The 17,917-nt window shown below is 43.7% G+C and overlaps 1 protein-coding gene across 5 annotated transcripts in view; it reads left to right on the top strand.

Moving 5' to 3' along the window:
- The window catches only part of BCKDK (branched chain keto acid dehydrogenase kinase), a 17,976-nt gene extending 3,642 nt beyond the window's left edge, over positions 1-14,334 (top strand). For 2 of the 5 annotated variants that reach the window (XM_075830923.1, XM_075830926.1), the window contains exons 2-14: positions 3,811-3,868; positions 4,886-4,925; positions 4,994-5,205; positions 8,020-8,088; positions 8,177-8,287; positions 8,382-8,429; positions 8,521-8,640; positions 8,924-9,022; positions 10,851-10,924; positions 11,009-11,137; positions 11,737-11,826; positions 11,907-12,068; positions 12,683-14,334. In XM_075830923.1, the coding sequence (XP_075687038.1) occupies positions 5,014-5,205; positions 8,020-8,088; positions 8,177-8,287; positions 8,382-8,429; positions 8,521-8,640; positions 8,924-9,022; positions 10,851-10,924; positions 11,009-11,137; positions 11,737-11,826; positions 11,907-12,068; positions 12,683-12,827 (1,239 nt within the window). In that variant the 5' untranslated portion in view covers positions 3,811-3,868; positions 4,886-4,925; positions 4,994-5,013 and the 3' untranslated portion in view covers positions 12,828-14,334. Of the gene's footprint in view, positions 1-2,447; positions 2,497-2,750; positions 2,892-3,810; positions 3,869-4,885; positions 4,926-4,993; positions 5,206-8,019; positions 8,089-8,176; positions 8,288-8,381; positions 8,430-8,520; positions 8,641-8,923; positions 9,023-10,850; positions 10,925-11,008; positions 11,138-11,736; positions 11,827-11,906; positions 12,069-12,682 lie in introns of those variants that run through there. The other 3 variants (XM_075830924.1, XM_075830925.1, XM_075830922.1) reach the window with 3 other exon arrangements.
- Positions 14,335-17,917: the final 3,583 nt, after the last annotated feature.

Here is a 17,917-nt window from a genome sequence, read left to right as displayed (position 1 = left end):
GTACAGTATGTTGGTGCTATCTATACTATATGACATATGTTGTGACACTAATGTATGCTGGCTGTATATGTGTGTGTGTGTGTGTGTGTATGTATATATATATATATATAGTGGTCAGTGACGGCCTCCATTGTTGATCCTGCGCTCCTTCTATTCTGCTCTGGGTGATTGTAATTAGTTTAGTGCCGGTTCCTCCCATCCCCAGGTATATATGTGGGTTTAGTCCCAGTTCTGGGTGTATGTGCAGTGCAGGTCCCCACCACATAGAGGTCGCCTTGTCCTGGCAGGTGGGCTCACACAATTTGATCAAAATGTGCACTAAAAATCCCCCTATTGTAAGTAGATTTAGCAGTGATGTATATGTCTGTGTGTTGGTGTTCTCGGTGTGCGGCCGCCATCATCTCGTGTGCTGTATATATTGTAATGTACGGTATGTCAGTGCTCTCTGCAATACATGGAGAAAAGTATGTGACCCCCCCCCCCCCCCCATATTCCACCTCCTGGAGCTTTCATGATGTCCTGTTAGAAGCCCCTGGACATTAATATGGAGTTGGTCTCCCCGTTGCGTCCTCTTCTGGGGGGTTTCTACAGGATTTTGGGGTTTATGGGTATTTGTCCCATTTATCCAGTAGATCATCTGTGAGGTCAGACATGGATGTTGGGGGAGGGGCCGGGCTCGTAATCTCCGTTCTAGTTCATTATAAAGGTGTTGGATGGGGTTGAGGTCAGGACTCTGTGCGGCCAATCAGGTTCTTCCACCCAAAACTCCCCCAACCCGCCGTGTCTTTATGGGCCTTGTGCACCGGGCGCAGTCATGGGGAGCAGAAAAGACCGAACCTCAAACTGTTCCCACAAAGTTGGAAGCTGCAATTATCCAGAACGTCTCGTGTGCTGAAGAATTAACCCTTCACTGCAATTAAACGGGTTTTACACGGGGCGATGATCGGGCAGATCATTAGTTCATAGAACGCTCGGTGCCGATAATTCCCCGGTGTAAACAGATCAGCGATCAGCAGATGAACGAGCGAACGCCCAATCACCCGCTGATCGTGTCGTTCTCATCCTGGTGTGTGAACAGGAGAGGCGCTGCCGACATGATGATGATGATGTACGGGGACGAGGGATCGGAGAAACAACCGCTCCTCCCCGTCCATAGCTCCGTGTGACAATGTTTTTTCCTCTTGATTTTTTTTTCCATCTTTCTCCGTGTTTTCTGGGCTGTCGGCGCTTTATTCCGTTCTCGTATCCTATAGAGGGCGCAGTAGAGCCGCTCCACCATTGGCCGCTCCACCATTGGCCGCTCCACCATTGGCCGCTCCATTTATACTGGATGGTCATCGGTGACACTTGTAGCTTGTTCTCCTGGGACTTGTAGTTCCTCCTTTGTATTATTTCTGCAGCGCGCCCGCCTTCATCTTACCGTGAACGTCTTTCTACGTCCTCCTTACGTGCTTGTCTTTGGTGCATCAAATCTTCTACTCCAGTCACATCTAGAGCTGCATTGTCACTTTTCCTGATGACTTCGTGGTCACAGGACCAGCAGGGAGATACGAGCTCCTTCAGGAAACAGACGTGTGCGCAGCTTTGGAGTGTTAACCGGAACTCGGCAGATTTGGCGATGCAGCTTTAGATGTGTCTGGAGTATAAAACGTGTCGCTCTGGATCAGGACAAGATAAGGGATTCTTTATGGGGGATGTGAGGTTCTCCTTATTGTGAATGCAGCTTTAGTTATAACTGGAGTATAAGATGTACTGATCCTGTGTGACTCTCTACACCAGATATTGTCAGACCATAAATCATCAGCCATAGACTGCGGTCTGTCGGGGCATGCTGGGAGTTGTAGTTTCACAATTGCTGGATCGGCAGGTTGTAGACGGATGTTATATACAGATAAGTCACCGGCAGGAGACAGAAGAGAGATGTGAGTCTGCAGCAGGACAGGAGAAATGTGAATGCAGCTCTGGCTGTGACTGGAGTAGAAGACGTGATCTCGCTCCTGAATATTTCATGTAGGTCGATCCTTAGACTGGTTGCCGCGAGCTGCAGGTCACGTGCTGAGCGTTTACACATACCCAGCATTCCCGGGAGAATAACCCCTTGTCTGCCGGTCGGTTCCTGTATCTGAGGCCGGGGGGGGGGGGGCAGTGATGTTTACGGTTACCCCGTCCCATATGTTGTAATGCAGGGCGGGGGCCAGGCGGGTCGTGTTCTATACTGGGCTGCTCCCCCGCCCCCGTCCTGCTCACAGTTCACCCGGGGACAGTATGTTCCAGTCCTGGGTAGCGCGGCGGTCTCGTCCCCTCGGTCCTCGCTCTCTCGTCATCGCTGCGCTCCTGTCACGTCTCGTGTGTGAACACGGCGCTGGGTTTATTATTAACACTTCGTCCTCTGCAGCCGCGGCTCTGCCCACGTGGTGCTGCGTCCCTGACTGTTTACTCTCCCGCAGGTGGTGACACGACGCGTTTCACCGTCTTATGGGGTTCCACAGTAGAGGGGTAAGTGAGTCTATTGTGGGGGTGATCTGTGGGGGACCGGTGCACCCCGTTACCTTAGAGGACGGGTATACGTTGACCTTGCAGCTCTGGTAGAGTGGGTGTATATAGGGCGGGTGGAGGTAAATGTATATCCCGTCGATGGGGGGTCCTGTAATCTGTGCCCCCTGCAGCGCCTCTTTGTCTGGGCAGGAACCAGTCTGATTAGTTTGTCTGTAACCTTGAGGTGGATCAGTGGCAGCTGCGACCCGGGCCGGACAGACATCCCTGCGATCACGAGCGTCTCGTTACAAGGCGGAGACATTCCATCGTTATATCCGGGGAGAACAAACCTTCACCCGCCGCCGCTGAAACGTCTTCTCATTCTCCCCCTCCGTTCATGGTCTGGAAGCTTTTTGGTGGGTCTTAGTCCGCCATGTCAGCGACAATCTCACGGCGGGCGGCGGCAGCATTTACCGGGCCACTCTGTATGTTTTTATAAAAGGATGTTCCGTAAAAAGTGGTAACAGAGCCCAGAGCAGACCCCCGATGTTAACGGAGACCCCAGAGTCTGCGGGGATTGATTGGTCATGTCTTTCCCAGGTTGACGGGATGTGTCCCATAGAGCGGGGGTCAGCGAAACTACAATTCCCAGCATGCCCCGGCAGCCTCTTGGCTGGAATAATAAAGCCTTTGGCTGTCTGGGCATGCTGGGGGTTGTAGTTTCACAATAGCTGGGTAGCGGACCCCTGCCGATCCACAGGACAGACATGACTAATGGATCCTGCACTGAGGATGTTTTCGCAGCCGCCACATTGACAAGTTAATCATCGTTTAGCGTTACTGACGCGTGGATTTTGCGACATTTCGGGTATTGGTGAGGCGCTCCAGGTTACGTCACTTGCAGCGCACCCACGATTACACGTCTGCGCCAATTTTTGTGCATGTGGTGCACGTCTGGCGTAGTTTGCATCGTTTTTGCTGACTACTTTACGTGTGTTTTCTTTTTGCTATCGTTTTTATGCCTTTTCGTCTTTCTTGAACTTGATCCGTTCATGGCGGTTTTATTCCACAATGGCGGCAATAATGACTGTGGCAGATTTTTTTCGTTTCACCGCGTCACTCCCGATATTTTTCTCCTTATAATAAACGTCTCATTATGTCCTCAGTGATTTAGGGTTAATGGTCATTAACGGGTGAGATTACCGCCCCCCCCCCCCCCGGACTGCGGCCGCCATACTTTACACATGTTCTTGCTCTCTCTGTCCGTCCTGTCACATGACGTCTCTCTCATCGCTGCCCGAATATCTGACCCCTGGATTTTCCTCCTCTTTGCAGATGGATAAAGGTCCTGTGTCCTTCCTTCCTGTGACCTGAGCAACCGCGGATAATTGGGGTGAGGTCCCTTGTGAATATAACGTTGTCCCTCCATGTCCCTTATATATACAGGACAGGAAAACATAGATGCACATAAAGGGGTCGTCCAGGCACGGACATCTGACGACCTACAATGTGACCGGAGAGATCCGCGTCCGGCTCCGAAACTGTGTACCCTGCATAACATCCGGCAGCTGATCGGTGAAGAGCCCGGGTGTCAGACCCCCACCGATCATCTACTGATCACCGATCCTGTTGTCCGTGGCTGGACACCCCTTGTAGGCCCAGTCACACGGGCAGATAATCAGTCGATCATTGGCAGTAATCGCTTGGGCTTCGTTCACATCTGCCTCGCGGCTCCGTTCATGGTTTTCGTCGGAGCTTTCCGTTAGATTCCGCTCCTGGGTTCCTCTAATGGAACGGTCATACGGAAACCATGAACGGAGCCGCGACGCAGATGTGAACGAAGCCTTAGTGTGAGACGCTGGAGTGACTGGCGAGCAATAAAACGTGGCGGATCAGAGAAATAATGGTTGGTGGTTCTGACGTTCAGTGTAAACACAATCATCGGATCAGTAACCAAAATGTAAAATCGCTAAATGGGCGACTAAACGATGAATTTTTCACTTATTATTGAGAATAACGGCAGCGGAAATGCTTGTCTGGAATCGCGACTTGATCGATTGCTGCAATCATATAGAAGATTGCCAATACAAGGATCTGCTCGTGTACCGGACCTTTATTTTCATCATGCCTCCAGTCACATCCAGAGCTGCATTCACAATCCTGCTGCTTATTTGTCGGCATCTAAGCCTCAGGGTTTATTGTGGAAGATCCAAAGTACAATCGTCTCATGTGGAAACTCCGCAGAGCTCAAAGCATTCTGGGAGATTTTATAAAGTGCGTCTGTCAGCTGCAGGATGTGGATGCAGATTTGGTTGTGACTGGTGTATAAGACGTTTCTCACAGTAAATGTGTTGGGTTTCCCGTCAGTCACGCTTTCCCTCATCCCTCGTCGTTTCTTCTCTTTCCACAGGTTCTGAATCATCACCGCGGCGCCAGACTCCAGGATCCAGGTGAGTTTCGCCTCTAGATTTGTTATTATTTCTCATTTCGGCCGCCTCTGACGCCACCTCTGCTGCAGGAACGTTGCGGCGCTTCAAGATGCTGCGGAAGAACATGCTGGAGCTGGTGGTTCGGGGAGCTCTGAACCCCCCTCTACGACTATCCTCCATATTGCTGCGCTCCCGCTCCACCTCCGCCACCGATCACCACCATGTGGAGCTGGCCAGAGAGCGGTCCAAGACGGTCACCTCCTTCTACAACCAGTCCGGCATCGACAAGGCGGCAGAGAAGGTACCGAGACGAAGCTCCATGTCCCTCTTCTAACACTGCGGCCGGATTCACACAAACGTGGGGAAACTCGCACCTGACAAACGGGATGTTTTTCGCGTCCGAAGTGCCGGTTCCGTTTTCACCGATCCCCAAAGACTCGAGTCTATTAAGGGATCCGTGAAAACAGAACAAAATCGGACTCGTATTTTTCAACGGACCCTGAATGGCCGCATTGAAATACATCGGTCCGCGTGACGGCCGTAAAACACGCTCGTGTGAATCCGGCCTAACTTTACGGTCTTCCTGGTAATTTATTTGGTTGATGTTACCCAGCGATGGAGAAGCAGAAGATCATTAATCCTTCCCCTCGCTGCCGACACCAGTGACCGTCACGCGGTGGAGCCTCCTATTAATCCTCATTCATAGGCTCGATCCCTGCCAAACCCCCCCCCCCTTCAGTACTATTTTATAGTCTGCAACTTTTTTTAGGGGTGCACGATGCATCGGAACGTCGATACCGTGCGCCCTCAATCTGTTACCGTTAATTCATGTATTTCGATACTAAGCTGTGCGGCCGCAGTATAGTAACACGTGAACGTTGTTAGAGCGGGGCTGCGGCGGTGTGATACATGTGTAATACGGCCATTGCCCGGCTCCTGAGTCATGACATGTGCGCGCGGTCAGCATGAGGTAATGCTGCCGGTGCTGCACTAATGATTGCCGGCACTGAAGACAGAACATGGCGGGCGCACTATAAAACACTTCCATGTTCTGTGTTCAGTTCCTGCGCTCATTAGTGCAGCGCTGGCCACATCACCTCATGCTGACCGCATGCACACATGCTTGTCAGGAGCGGGACAATGGCTGTGTTACACGGCCGCAGCCCCACTCTAATGGCGGAGATCAAAGAAACCTCATCTCCACCGCTATTCCCCTGAATTCTGCGATCAAAGCTGACCACCGCAGCAATTCAAGGGGAATCCCTGTGATGCGATCGAGGGACATGCCATATATGGGCAGAAAGCTCAGGATTCATTGAATGTCCCAAGGGCTGTCTGACCATATTTCCTGTTAGGACAGACCTTAGTATGCCCTAACAACTGCCTATGTACTATCAGTGTATAGATATATATACAGTACATTACTATCAGTGTATAGATATATATACGGTACATTACTATCAGTGTATAGATATATATACAGTACATTACTATCAGTGTATAGATATATATACGGTACATTACTATCAGTGTATAGATATATATACAGTACATTACTATCAGTGTATAGATATATATACAGTACATTACTATCAGTGTATAGATATATATACAGTACATTACTATCAGTGTATAGATATATATACGGTACATTACTATCAGTGTATAGATATATATACAGTACATTACTATCAGTGTATAGATATATATACAGTACATTACTATCAGTGTATAGATATATACAGTACATTACTATCAGTGTATAGATATATATACAGTACATTACTATCAGTGTATAGATATATATACAGTACATTACTATCAGTGTATAGATATATACAGTACATTACTATCAGTGTATAGATATATATATACAGTACATTACTATCAGTGTATAGATATATATACAGTACATTACTATCAGTGTATAGATATATACAGTACATTACTATCAGTGTATAGATATATATACAGTACATTACTATCAGTGTATAGATATATATACAGTACATTACTATCAGTGTATAGATATATATACAGTACATTACTATCAGTGTATAGATATATATACGGTACATTACTATCAGTGTATAGATATATATACGGTACATTACTATCAGTGTATAGATATATATACAGTACATTACTATCAGTGTATAGATATATATACAGTACATTACTATCAGTGTATAGATATATATATACAGTACATTACTATCAGTGTATAGATATATATACAGTACATTACTATCAGTGTATAGATATATACAGTACATTACTATCAGTGTATAGATATATATACAGTACATTACTATCAGTGTATAGATATATATACAGTACATTACTATCAGTGTATAGATATATATACAGTACATTACTATCAGCGTATAGATATATATACAGTACATTACTATCAGCGTATAGATATATATACGGTACATTACTATCAGCGTATAGATATATATACAGTACATTACTATCAGTGTATAGATATATATACGGTACATTACTATCAGTGTATAGATATATATATATACGGTACATTACTATCAGTGTATAGATATATATACGGTACATTACTATCAGTGTATAGATATATATATACGGTATGCTTTGCATCAGCCTAAAGAGGTCTGGGCTGGCATGTCGTGATATATCGGGCAGGTGATGAGATGACGTCTAACGCCTCATGTGCACGACCGTTGTGCCACTCGGGCCGTTTTTGACACCCGATAGTCTGCACGAAAAATGGTCCGAGGCTCCGATCCAAGGAAACCTAGAACATGTCGTATCTTTCCTCGGATCACTGACTGGACTCGGACGGCGCGCTCGGTCGTGTGCATGAGGCCGTAGACGGGTGAGGACCAGTGTGACAGCGGGTTATGTGTCTTCATGTTTGGCTTACAATAAATACTAATGTAGAGAAGGCAGGTGGTGACCCCTGAACCCCATTTTCCATGACGTGGAGTCCGTTGCCTTTATATAATCTGTGCGGTAATTACAGGCAGAATATTCACGTCTCCAGTCCACAATCATTATACATTCTGCAGTCTTTTTCTTGGCCACTAGGGGAGCTGTTCTATAGTTTGTGACTTGCTCCTCTCTCCGTCTGCAGCCCTCTGTACGTCTCACCCCCACGACGATGCTGTACTCGGGACGATCCCAGGATGGCAGCCACATTCTGGTAAGACCCTCGGCACCACCTTCTCGGCGAGCTGCCTGTCTTATATACACATTTAGTCGTTACCGCTTATCTCTTTACGTTTTCATAGAAAAGTGCCAGATATCTCCACAAGGAGCTTCCTGTCCGTATTGCTCATCGGATTAAAGGTTTCCGCAGCCTCCCGTTTATCATTGGTTGTAACCCGACCATCCTCCATGTGGTAAGTACCCCATCCGTCATCTGCCCCCCATCCGTTATCCCCCCCCCCCCCTAGGCCTCCACCTCTAATGTCTTTGTCTTTTTGACTCTTTCAGCATGAGCTTTATATCCGAGCCTTCCAGAAGCTGAGCGAGTTCCCTCCAGTAAGTGTCCGGCCCTGTCCTGGCAGCCACGTCTGGTCATTTGTCCCGGGCAGCGTCACCCATTTCTGCCGTTTTTTATTTTGCCGCACAGATCACAGACCACGAGGTGGAGAGCCGGTACTGTAAGCTTCTCCGACTGCTGCTCGATGACCACAAGGACGTCGTAACTCAGCTGGCCGAAGGTCTGAGAGAAAGCCGGAAGCATATACAGGTAGCGCTGCCGTAGGGTTATAGCTGTCAGGCAGGGGGGCAGATCAGAACTACTGTGACCAGATTGGGGGGGGGGGGTACTCCACGTTTCAAGCCTCCACGCAATGTTTGGGTAAGATGGGAATAGATCAAACGCCAGGAGAAATTTTATACCAGTACCTGGGAATGTGCAAGAGAGGAGAGGAAATATATCGGACCAGAACCTCAGAGATCTTGGGTGAGTGACGTCGGGTATCAGTCGGTAAAATAATCTCTCTTCTTGTACAACTTTGTAACTCCTGCAGGACGAGAAAGTGATCCGCAACTTCCTGGATAAAACATTAACATCGCGACTAGGAATACGAATGCTGGCGACCCACCACCTGTCACTGCACGAGGATCGGGTACGTATGTTTGTTTTTTTTTACATTGGATTACTATCCAGAGCAAAGTACAAAGATGACACTTCCCACAATTCAAGTCACCTGGACAAGCTCTGTGCGGATGCTGAACACGCAGGAAATGGGAGGTTTTAGCTCTGAAGCCTTCAGAATAGTGAGTGCAGCTCTGGAGTATAATACAGGATGTAACTCAGGATCAGTACAGGATAAGTAATGTAAGGTATGTACACAGTGACTCCACCAGCAGAATAGTGAGTGCAGCTCTGGAGTATAATACAGGGTGTAACTCAGGATCAGTACAGGATAAGTAATGTATGTACACAGTGACTCCACCAGCAGAATAGTGAGTGCAGCTCTGGAGTATAATACAGGATGTAACTCAGGATCAGTACAGGATAAGTAATGTAAGGTATGTACACAGTGACTCCACCAGCAGAATAGTGAGTGCAGCTCTGGAGTATAATACTGGATATAACTCAGGATCAGTACAGGATAAGTAATGTAATGTATGTACACAGTGACTCCACCAGCAGAATAGTGAGTGCAGCTCTGGAGTATAATACAGGATATAACTCGGGATCAGTACAGGATAAGTAATATAATGTATGTACACAGTGACTCCACCAGCAGAATAGTGAGTGCAGCTCTGGAGTATAATACAGGATGTAACTCAGGATCAGTACAGGATAAGTAATGTAATGTATGTACACAGTGACTCCACCAGCAGTATAGTGAGTGCAGCTCTGGAGTATAATACAGGATATAACTCAGGATCAGTACAGGATAAGTAATGTAATGTATGTACACAGTGACTCCACCAGCAGAATAGTGAGTGCAGCTCTGGAGTATAATACAGGATGTAACTCAGGATCAGTACAGGATAAGTAATGTAATGTATGTACACAGTGACTCCACCAACAGAATAGTGAGTGCAGCTCCGGAGTATAATACAGGATGTAACTCAGGATCAGTACAGGATAAGTAAAGTAATGTATGTACACAGTGACTCCACCAGCAGAATAGTGAGCGCAGCTCTGGAGTATAATACAGGATGTAACTCAGGATCAGTACAGGGTAAGTAATGTAATGTATGTACACAGTGACTCCACCAGCAGAATAGTGAGTGCAGCTCTGGAGTATAATACAGGATATAACTCGGGATCAGTACAGGATAAGTAATGTATGTACACAGCGACTCCTCCAGCAGAATAGTGAGTGCAGCTCTGGAGTATAATGCACAACGTAACTTAGGATCAGTACAGGATAAGTAATGTAATGTATGTACACGGTGACTCCACCAGCAGAATAGTGAGTGCAACTCTGGAGTATAATACAGGATATAACTCAGGATCAGTACAGGATAAGTAATGTATGTACACAGCGACTCCTCCAGCAGAATAGTGAGTGCAGCTCTGGAGTATAATGCACAACGTAACTTAGGATCAGTACAGGATAAGTAATGTAATGTATGTACACAGTGACTCCACCAGCAGAATAGTGAGTGCAACTCTGGAGTATAATGCACAACGTAACTCAGGATCACTGCAAGATCTAAGTAATATTATGTTTTTTAAACCCCATCCACATGTAGCAGAAAAAATCACCCGGAATTTCAGGGTGAAAAGGTAAAAATCAAATGTAACACCTGCAGATTTTTCTGCCGCATCTGTACGTGGCCTAAACTCCTCCCTTTTGTAGCGGCTTATGATGCATTCTAGGAACCTGGAAGTTGTCAACTATTATGTGTTTTTTTGGGTTTTTTTTTAGTGTCTTTTGATCGTGTTTTGATTCTTGTTTTACTGGTGGCATGAATCTTTTATACTCTTCACAGCCTGATTTCGTCGGCATAATCTGCACCCGTCTTTCACCCAAGAAGATCATCGAGAAGTGGGTGGATTTTGCCAGGTATGGTTTATAGTTTCTGCTTCACTCCTGTAGAATTATTTGCTGTTTCTTGATACATTTTAGCTCTTTTGTGGCTCCTTCCAGACGCCTTTGTGAACATAAGTACGGAAATGCTCCACGGGTTCGGGTTAACGGCCACGTGGCTGCCCGGTTCCCATTCATCCCAATGCCCTTGGATTACATCCTCCCAGAGCTGCTGAAGAACTCGATGCGGTACGTAGTTATACGCTGTAGCTGAGACTTGTTTTAGATCCTCTCTAGGCCTCGTGCACGCATCCTTGTCCTTTTATACAGCCGCAAAAAACAATCCGCTCAAGGATGGCTCCCGCGTGCGTTTTTGTTTTTTTTAACGAACCATTAAATCGAATGTGCAAGACAGATCCGCAAAACATGACGGGAATAGGACCTGCTCTGAGTTTTGCAGATCGGAGGCACGGATCCGAAAAAAACGGATGCGTGCGTGGTCCCACATAAATAGATAGATCAGTGTGTTATCCTTTAAAATAACGGATGTGTGCATGAGGCCTAGGGCCTCATTCACATGTGTTCTAGAGGCTCCATTAGGGGCCTCCGTCGCAGATCCGGCCGAGATTACCAGAGACTATAGCGCAGCATGCTCCGATATGGTCTCCAGTAAAACCACTGACGCCCTGACAGAAAGCCGACGGATCCCATTAAAGCCAATGGTGGGGTCTGCCGGTTCCGTTTATTCCCTTGTCCTGTTCCTCTGATGGAGTATAACAAGGGAACACACCGATGCAGGTGTGAACAGGGCCTACATTTTTTTAACTTGACCTTCTCTTTGCTGTCAGGGCCACTATGGAGAGTCACATCGATACACCCTACAATGTCCCGGACATCTCAATCACCATCGCCAACAACGACATCGACCTGATAATCCGGTAAGTTGTAACGGTTGCGGTGCCAGATCCTCACACACAAAGTCTCTGAAGTCTTCACTGTACGTGTATAATCCTAACAGGATCTCTGACCGAGGCGGTGGGATTCCTCACGACCACCTGGAGAGGGTTACGAATTACCACTTCACCACCGCAGAGACCAGCGCTCAGGATCCTAGAATCAACCCCATCTTTGGTAATATGGTTGACATGGTGAACAGCGGCCAATCAGGACCCATGCATGGGTGAGAAGATCTTGTCAGATCGCTGAGGCCTATATAACGTAATACAGGGGGGCACCTGCTTTGTGGGATCCAGTCCTGTCTCCGGGTGGAGTGGGGTTCATCATGTACGTGGGATCTGGTGCTGGTAACCGAGAAGAAGAGATGGTCTGTGTGGGATCCAGCTCTATAAATGATGGAGCGTTTAGGATGTAGTCTGTACGATCCAGTCCAAGTAACGTGAGGGAGAGCGGCTGATCGTGTATGTGGGATCTAGTACTGGTTTATTTCGTGCCGTGCAGTCCTAAAAACATAAGGGGGTTGATCTGCGTGGGATCCAATCTCTAGTGCGATGTAGAGGGGATTATCAGGGGTGTGAGATCCGGCCCTGGTGACTTGAGATAGAGGCGATGATTTAGTATGTGGGGTCCAGTCTTGGTAACGTGAAGGTGCGGAAATGATCCGATGTGAGATCCAACCTCCGTAATGCGATTAGGGGGGGTTATCTAGCATGTCTGCGCCCTGATTCCCACTCACCAGATGATTCCCTCTCCCCATGTAAGACGTGGGACCGGCCTGTGGGACCTGTAGTAAGAGGGTGAGTGGGATCTGGTCTCATTATGTGCTCTCTCCTCCAGGTTTGGCTTCGGGCTTCCCACCTCCCGTGCGTATGCCGAATACCTGGGCGGCTCTTTGTGCATTCAGTCTCTTCAGGGTATCGGAACGGACGTGTACCTGCGCATCAAACATATTGATGGGAAGGAGGAGAGCTTCCGTATATAAAGGTGCGAAGACTAAGCGGGCCGAGCCCTTCCCCAGCTCCTCGCCACAGAAGACTTATGAAATGCTGTCTGCTCCTCCGGCTTTTGGGACTTCTCTTTTCTTCTCTACGCCCTGAGCATTATGAATACGTCTTCCTTCACAAAGACCCGCAGCCTCCACGCCTCACGCTGCAGGAAGCACCAAAGCGGAAACCTCTGGTCGCTCCGCACTATTGTGTATGTGTGGCCGCTGCTCGCTGCACATCCGACTCATCCTCGGGATTCTACTTATTATGCCTAAGGATTCTGGGTGAAATTTAGGGACCTCTGACTCTTCAGACCTAGTGTCCCACACCCTGATCAAACCCATCCATCAGGAGTATTGGGTTCCATGAAATCGACGTGAATGGGATTAACCCCTTTTTTGTGCTCTACAATCTCCTGGCTGATTGGGTTCGTCTTCTGGTGGATCCTTCATCTGAGGAGACCTCCTCCTGGTTTTCTGTTTTTGTTTTTTTTTTTGTGTTGTTTTTTTTTGTTTCTTCGCTCCAGAATATTTGTTTGTTCGGGTCATTGGACACCCAAAAAAATGCAGTAAATGAAGAGTTTCTCTAGTCTACCGGAGGCTCCTTGCCCCGCACGACACTCGTGGTCTTCTGCAGTGGACGTGGCTTGTCCCGTGGCGTGGTAGAGTAACGTATAGCACTTAGTTTCTTCATTACACTAATTGTCCAGGTTTTCCTGTCTTGCAGTAACCAGAACCTGTCAGCGCTCCCCTCTGACCCTGTTCCTGGGGTGAGAAGATCTAGAAGTATATTTAGTGATACAAAGGTTTCTTTTCTTTTTTTACGATTTTCGTGATCCAAAGGTGACGTTGACACTTGTCGATTAATTGTTTTGTGTAAATCACGTTTCCTCATTGTTTGGCGCGGACCTGAGCACTCGCCATGAACACCAGCAGTTCAGTGTGTACAGATCATGCCTCCGAGTGTGTGAGAACTTGTGCAGCAGCCGCACATGGGTGGGAATCCCACGGCTGGTACCAGGTGTCTCAGGACCCTGCGCTCCCCCCCTGCGGGGCAGGACACCGTGCTTTATAATACTCTTCACATTTATCGGGTGGATCCGCCCATTACACAGACTGGAGGATTATCTCACCGGCGGCTCCTGCGACAATCATGTATGAACTGAAACGTCCGTCTCTTATAATCACCTGGAAAATCATGAGCAGAAGATGGAAAGAAACGATGGAGACGACTCGCCGCATGTGGTGGTCTTATTCATAGGGTGATGTGGACGACCTGTGCGGTTATAATACGTTCTGTCATCCTACAGGAATCCCAGGTTTTGTTTTTTTCCTCTGTGGGTATAAAACCTCTGCACGCACTCGCCTCCGATGCAGCTCCCCCATCCCCCGGCAGTAATTAAAAGTCATGAGATTACTTATTTTTCAATGGCATTTTTTTCTGTTACATGAAATAATAAAGATGACTCAGGCACCGAACCAACTATACCGGGTGCTTCACCAGTCTGTGTGTTATGTACAATCTCCTATACAGCCGTATTATAGTAGTTATATTCTTGTATATAGGAGGCAGTATTATAGTAGTTATATTCTTGTATATAGGGGCAGTATTATAGTAGTTATAATCTTGTATATAAGGGCAGTATTATAGTAGTTATATTCTTGTATATAGGGGGCAGTATTATAGTAGTTATAATCTTGTATATAGGGGGCGGTATTATAGTAGTTATATTCTTGTATATAGGGGGCGGTATTATAGTAGTTATATTCTTGTATATAGGAGCAGTATTATAGTAGTTATATTCTTGTATATAGGAGCAGTAGTATAGTAGTTATATTCTTGTATATAGGAGCAGTATTATAGTAGTTATATTCTTGTATATAGGGGCAGTATTATAGTAGTTATATTCTTGTATATAGGGGCAGTATTATAGTAGTTATATTCTTGTATATAGGAGAAGTATTATAGTAGTTATATTCTTGTATATAGGAGGCAGTATTATAGTAGTTATATTCTTGTATATAGGGGGCGGTATTATAGTAGTTATATTCTTGTATATAGGAGCAGTATTATAGTAGTTATATTCTTGTATATAGGAGCAGTAGTATAGTAGTTATATTCTTGTATATAGGAGAAGTATTATAGTAGTTATATTCTTGTATATAGGAGGCAGTATTATAGTAGTTATATTCTTGTATATAGGAGGCAGTATTATAGTAGTTATATTCTTGTATATAGGAGCAGTATTATAGTAGTTATATTCTTGTATATAGGAGCAGTATTATAGTAGTTATATTCTTGTATATAGGGGGCAGTATTATAGTAGTTATATTCTTGTATATAGGGGGCAGTATTATAGTAGTTATATTCGTGTATATAGGGGGCAGTATTATAGTAGTTATATTCTTGTATATAGGGGGCAGTATTATAGTAGTTATATTCTTGTATCTAGGAGTAGTATTATAGTAGTTATATTCTTGTATATAGGAGCAGTATTATAGTAGTTATATTCTTGTATATAGGGGGCAGTATTATAGTAGTTATATGCTTGTATATAGGGGGCAGTATTATAGTAGTTATATTCTTGTATATAGGGAGCAGTATTATAGTAGTTATATGCTTGTATATAGGGGCAGTATTAAAGTAGTTATATTCTTGTATATAGGAGCAGTATTATAGTAGTTATATTCTTGTATATAGGGGGCAGTATTATAGTAGTTATATTCTTGTATATAGGGGCAGTATTATAGTAGTTATATTCTTGTATATAGGAGCAGTATTATATTAGTTATATTCTTGTATATAGGGGTTAGTATTATAGTAGTTATATTCTTGTATATAGGAGCAGTATTATAGTAGTTATATTCTTGTATATAGGGGCAGTATTATAGTAGTTATATTCCTGTATATAGGGGGCAGTATTATAGTAGTTCTATTCTTGTATATAGGAGCAGTATTATAGTAGTTATATTCTTGTATATAGAGGCAGTATTATAGTAGTTATATTCTTGTATATAGGAGCAGTATTATAGTAGTTATATTCTTGTATATACGGGCAGTATTATAGTAGTTATATTCTTGTATACAGGGAGCAGTATTATAGTAGTTATATTCTTGTATATAGGGGCAGTATTATAGTAATTATATTCCTGTACATAGGAGTATTATAGTAGTTATATTCTTGTATATAGAGGCAGTATTATAGTAGGTATATTCTTGTATATAGGAGGCAGTATTATAGTAGTTATATTCTTGTATATAGGGGCAGTATTATAGTAGCTATATTCTTGTATATAGGGGCAGTATTATAGTAGTTATATTCTTGTATATACGGGCAGTATTATAGTAGTTATATTCTTGTATACAGGGAGCAGTATTATAGTAGTTATATTCTTGTATATAGGGGCAGTATTATAGTAATTATATTCCTGTACATAGGAGTATTATAGTAGTTATATTCTTGTATATAGAGGCAGTATTATAGTAGGTATATTCTTGTATATAGGGGCAGTATTATAGTAATTATATTCCTGTACATAGGAGTATTATAGTAGTTATATTCTTGTATATAGAGGCAGTATTATAGTAGTTATATTCTTGTATATAGGGGCAGTATTATAGTAGCTATATTCTTGTATATAGGGGCAGTATTATAGTAGTTATATTCTTGTATATAGGAGCAGTATTATAGTAGTTATGTTCTTGTATATAGGGGCAGTATTATAGTAGTTATATTCTTGTATATAGAGGCAGTATTATAGTAGTTATATTCTTGTATATAGGAGCAGTATTATAGTAGTTATATTCGTGTATATAAGAGCAGTATTATAGTAGTTATACTCTTGTATATAGGGGGCAGTATTATAGTAGTTCTATATAGGGGCAGTATTATAGTAGTTATATTCTTGTATATAAGAGCAGTATTATAGTAGTTATATTCTTGTATATAGTGAGCAGTGTTATAGTAGTTATATTCTTGTATATAAGAGCAGTATTATAGTAGTTATATTCTTGTATATAGGGGGTAGTATTATAGTAGTTATATTCTTGTATATAGGAGCAGTATTATAGTAGTTATATTCCAGTATATAGGGGGCAGTATTATAGTAGTTATATTCTTGTATATAGGAGCAGTATTATAGTAGTTATATTCTTGTATATAGGGGCAGTATTATAGTAGTTATATTCTTGTATATAGGGGCAGTATTATAGTCGTTATATTCTTGTATATAGGAGGCAGTATTATAGTAGTTCTATTCTTGTATATAGGGGGCAGTGTTATAGTAGTTATATTCTTGTATATAAGAGCAGTATTATAGTAGTTATATTCTTGTATATAGGAGCAGTATTATAGTTGTTATATTCCAGTATATAGGAGGCAGGATTATAGCAGTTATATTCTTGTATATAGGGGGCAGTATTATAGTCGTTATATTCTTGTATATAGGAGCGGTATTATAGTAGTTATATTCTTGTATATAGGGGCAGGATTATAGTAGTTATATTCTTATATAGGGGCAGTATTATAGTAGTTATATTCTTGTATATAGGAGCAGTATTATAGTAGTTATATTCTTGTATATAGGGGCAGTATTATAGTAGTTATATTCTTGTATATAGGGGGCAGTATTATAGTAGTTATATTCTTGTATCTAGGAGTAGTATTATAGTAGTTCTATTCTTGTATATAGGAGCAGTATTATAGTAGTTATATTCTTGTACATAGGGGGCAGTATTATAGTAGTTATATTCTTGTATATAGGGGGCAGTATTATAGTAGTTATATTCTTGTATATAGGAGCAGTATTATAGTAGTTATATTCTTGTATATAGGGGGCAGTATTATAGTAGTTATATTCTTGTATATAGGGGCAGTATTATAGTAGTTATATTCTTGTATATAGGGGGCAGTATTATAGTAGTTATATTCTTGTATATAGGGGCAGTATTATGGTAGTTATATTCTTGTATATAGGAGCAGTATTATAGTAGTTATATTCTTGTACATAGGGGGCAGTATTATAGTAGTTATATTCTTGTATATAGGGGGCAGTATTATAGTAGTTATATTCTTGTATATAGGGGC

The sequence above is a fragment of the Rhinoderma darwinii genome, chromosome 6 (assembly GCF_050947455.1).
Source record: "Rhinoderma darwinii isolate aRhiDar2 chromosome 6, aRhiDar2.hap1, whole genome shotgun sequence".
Classification (NCBI taxonomy): Eukaryota; Metazoa; Chordata; class Amphibia; order Anura; family Rhinodermatidae; genus Rhinoderma; species Rhinoderma darwinii.
Note: the sequence above shows the minus strand (reverse complement) of the source record. Positions and strands in the feature narration are given on the sequence as shown.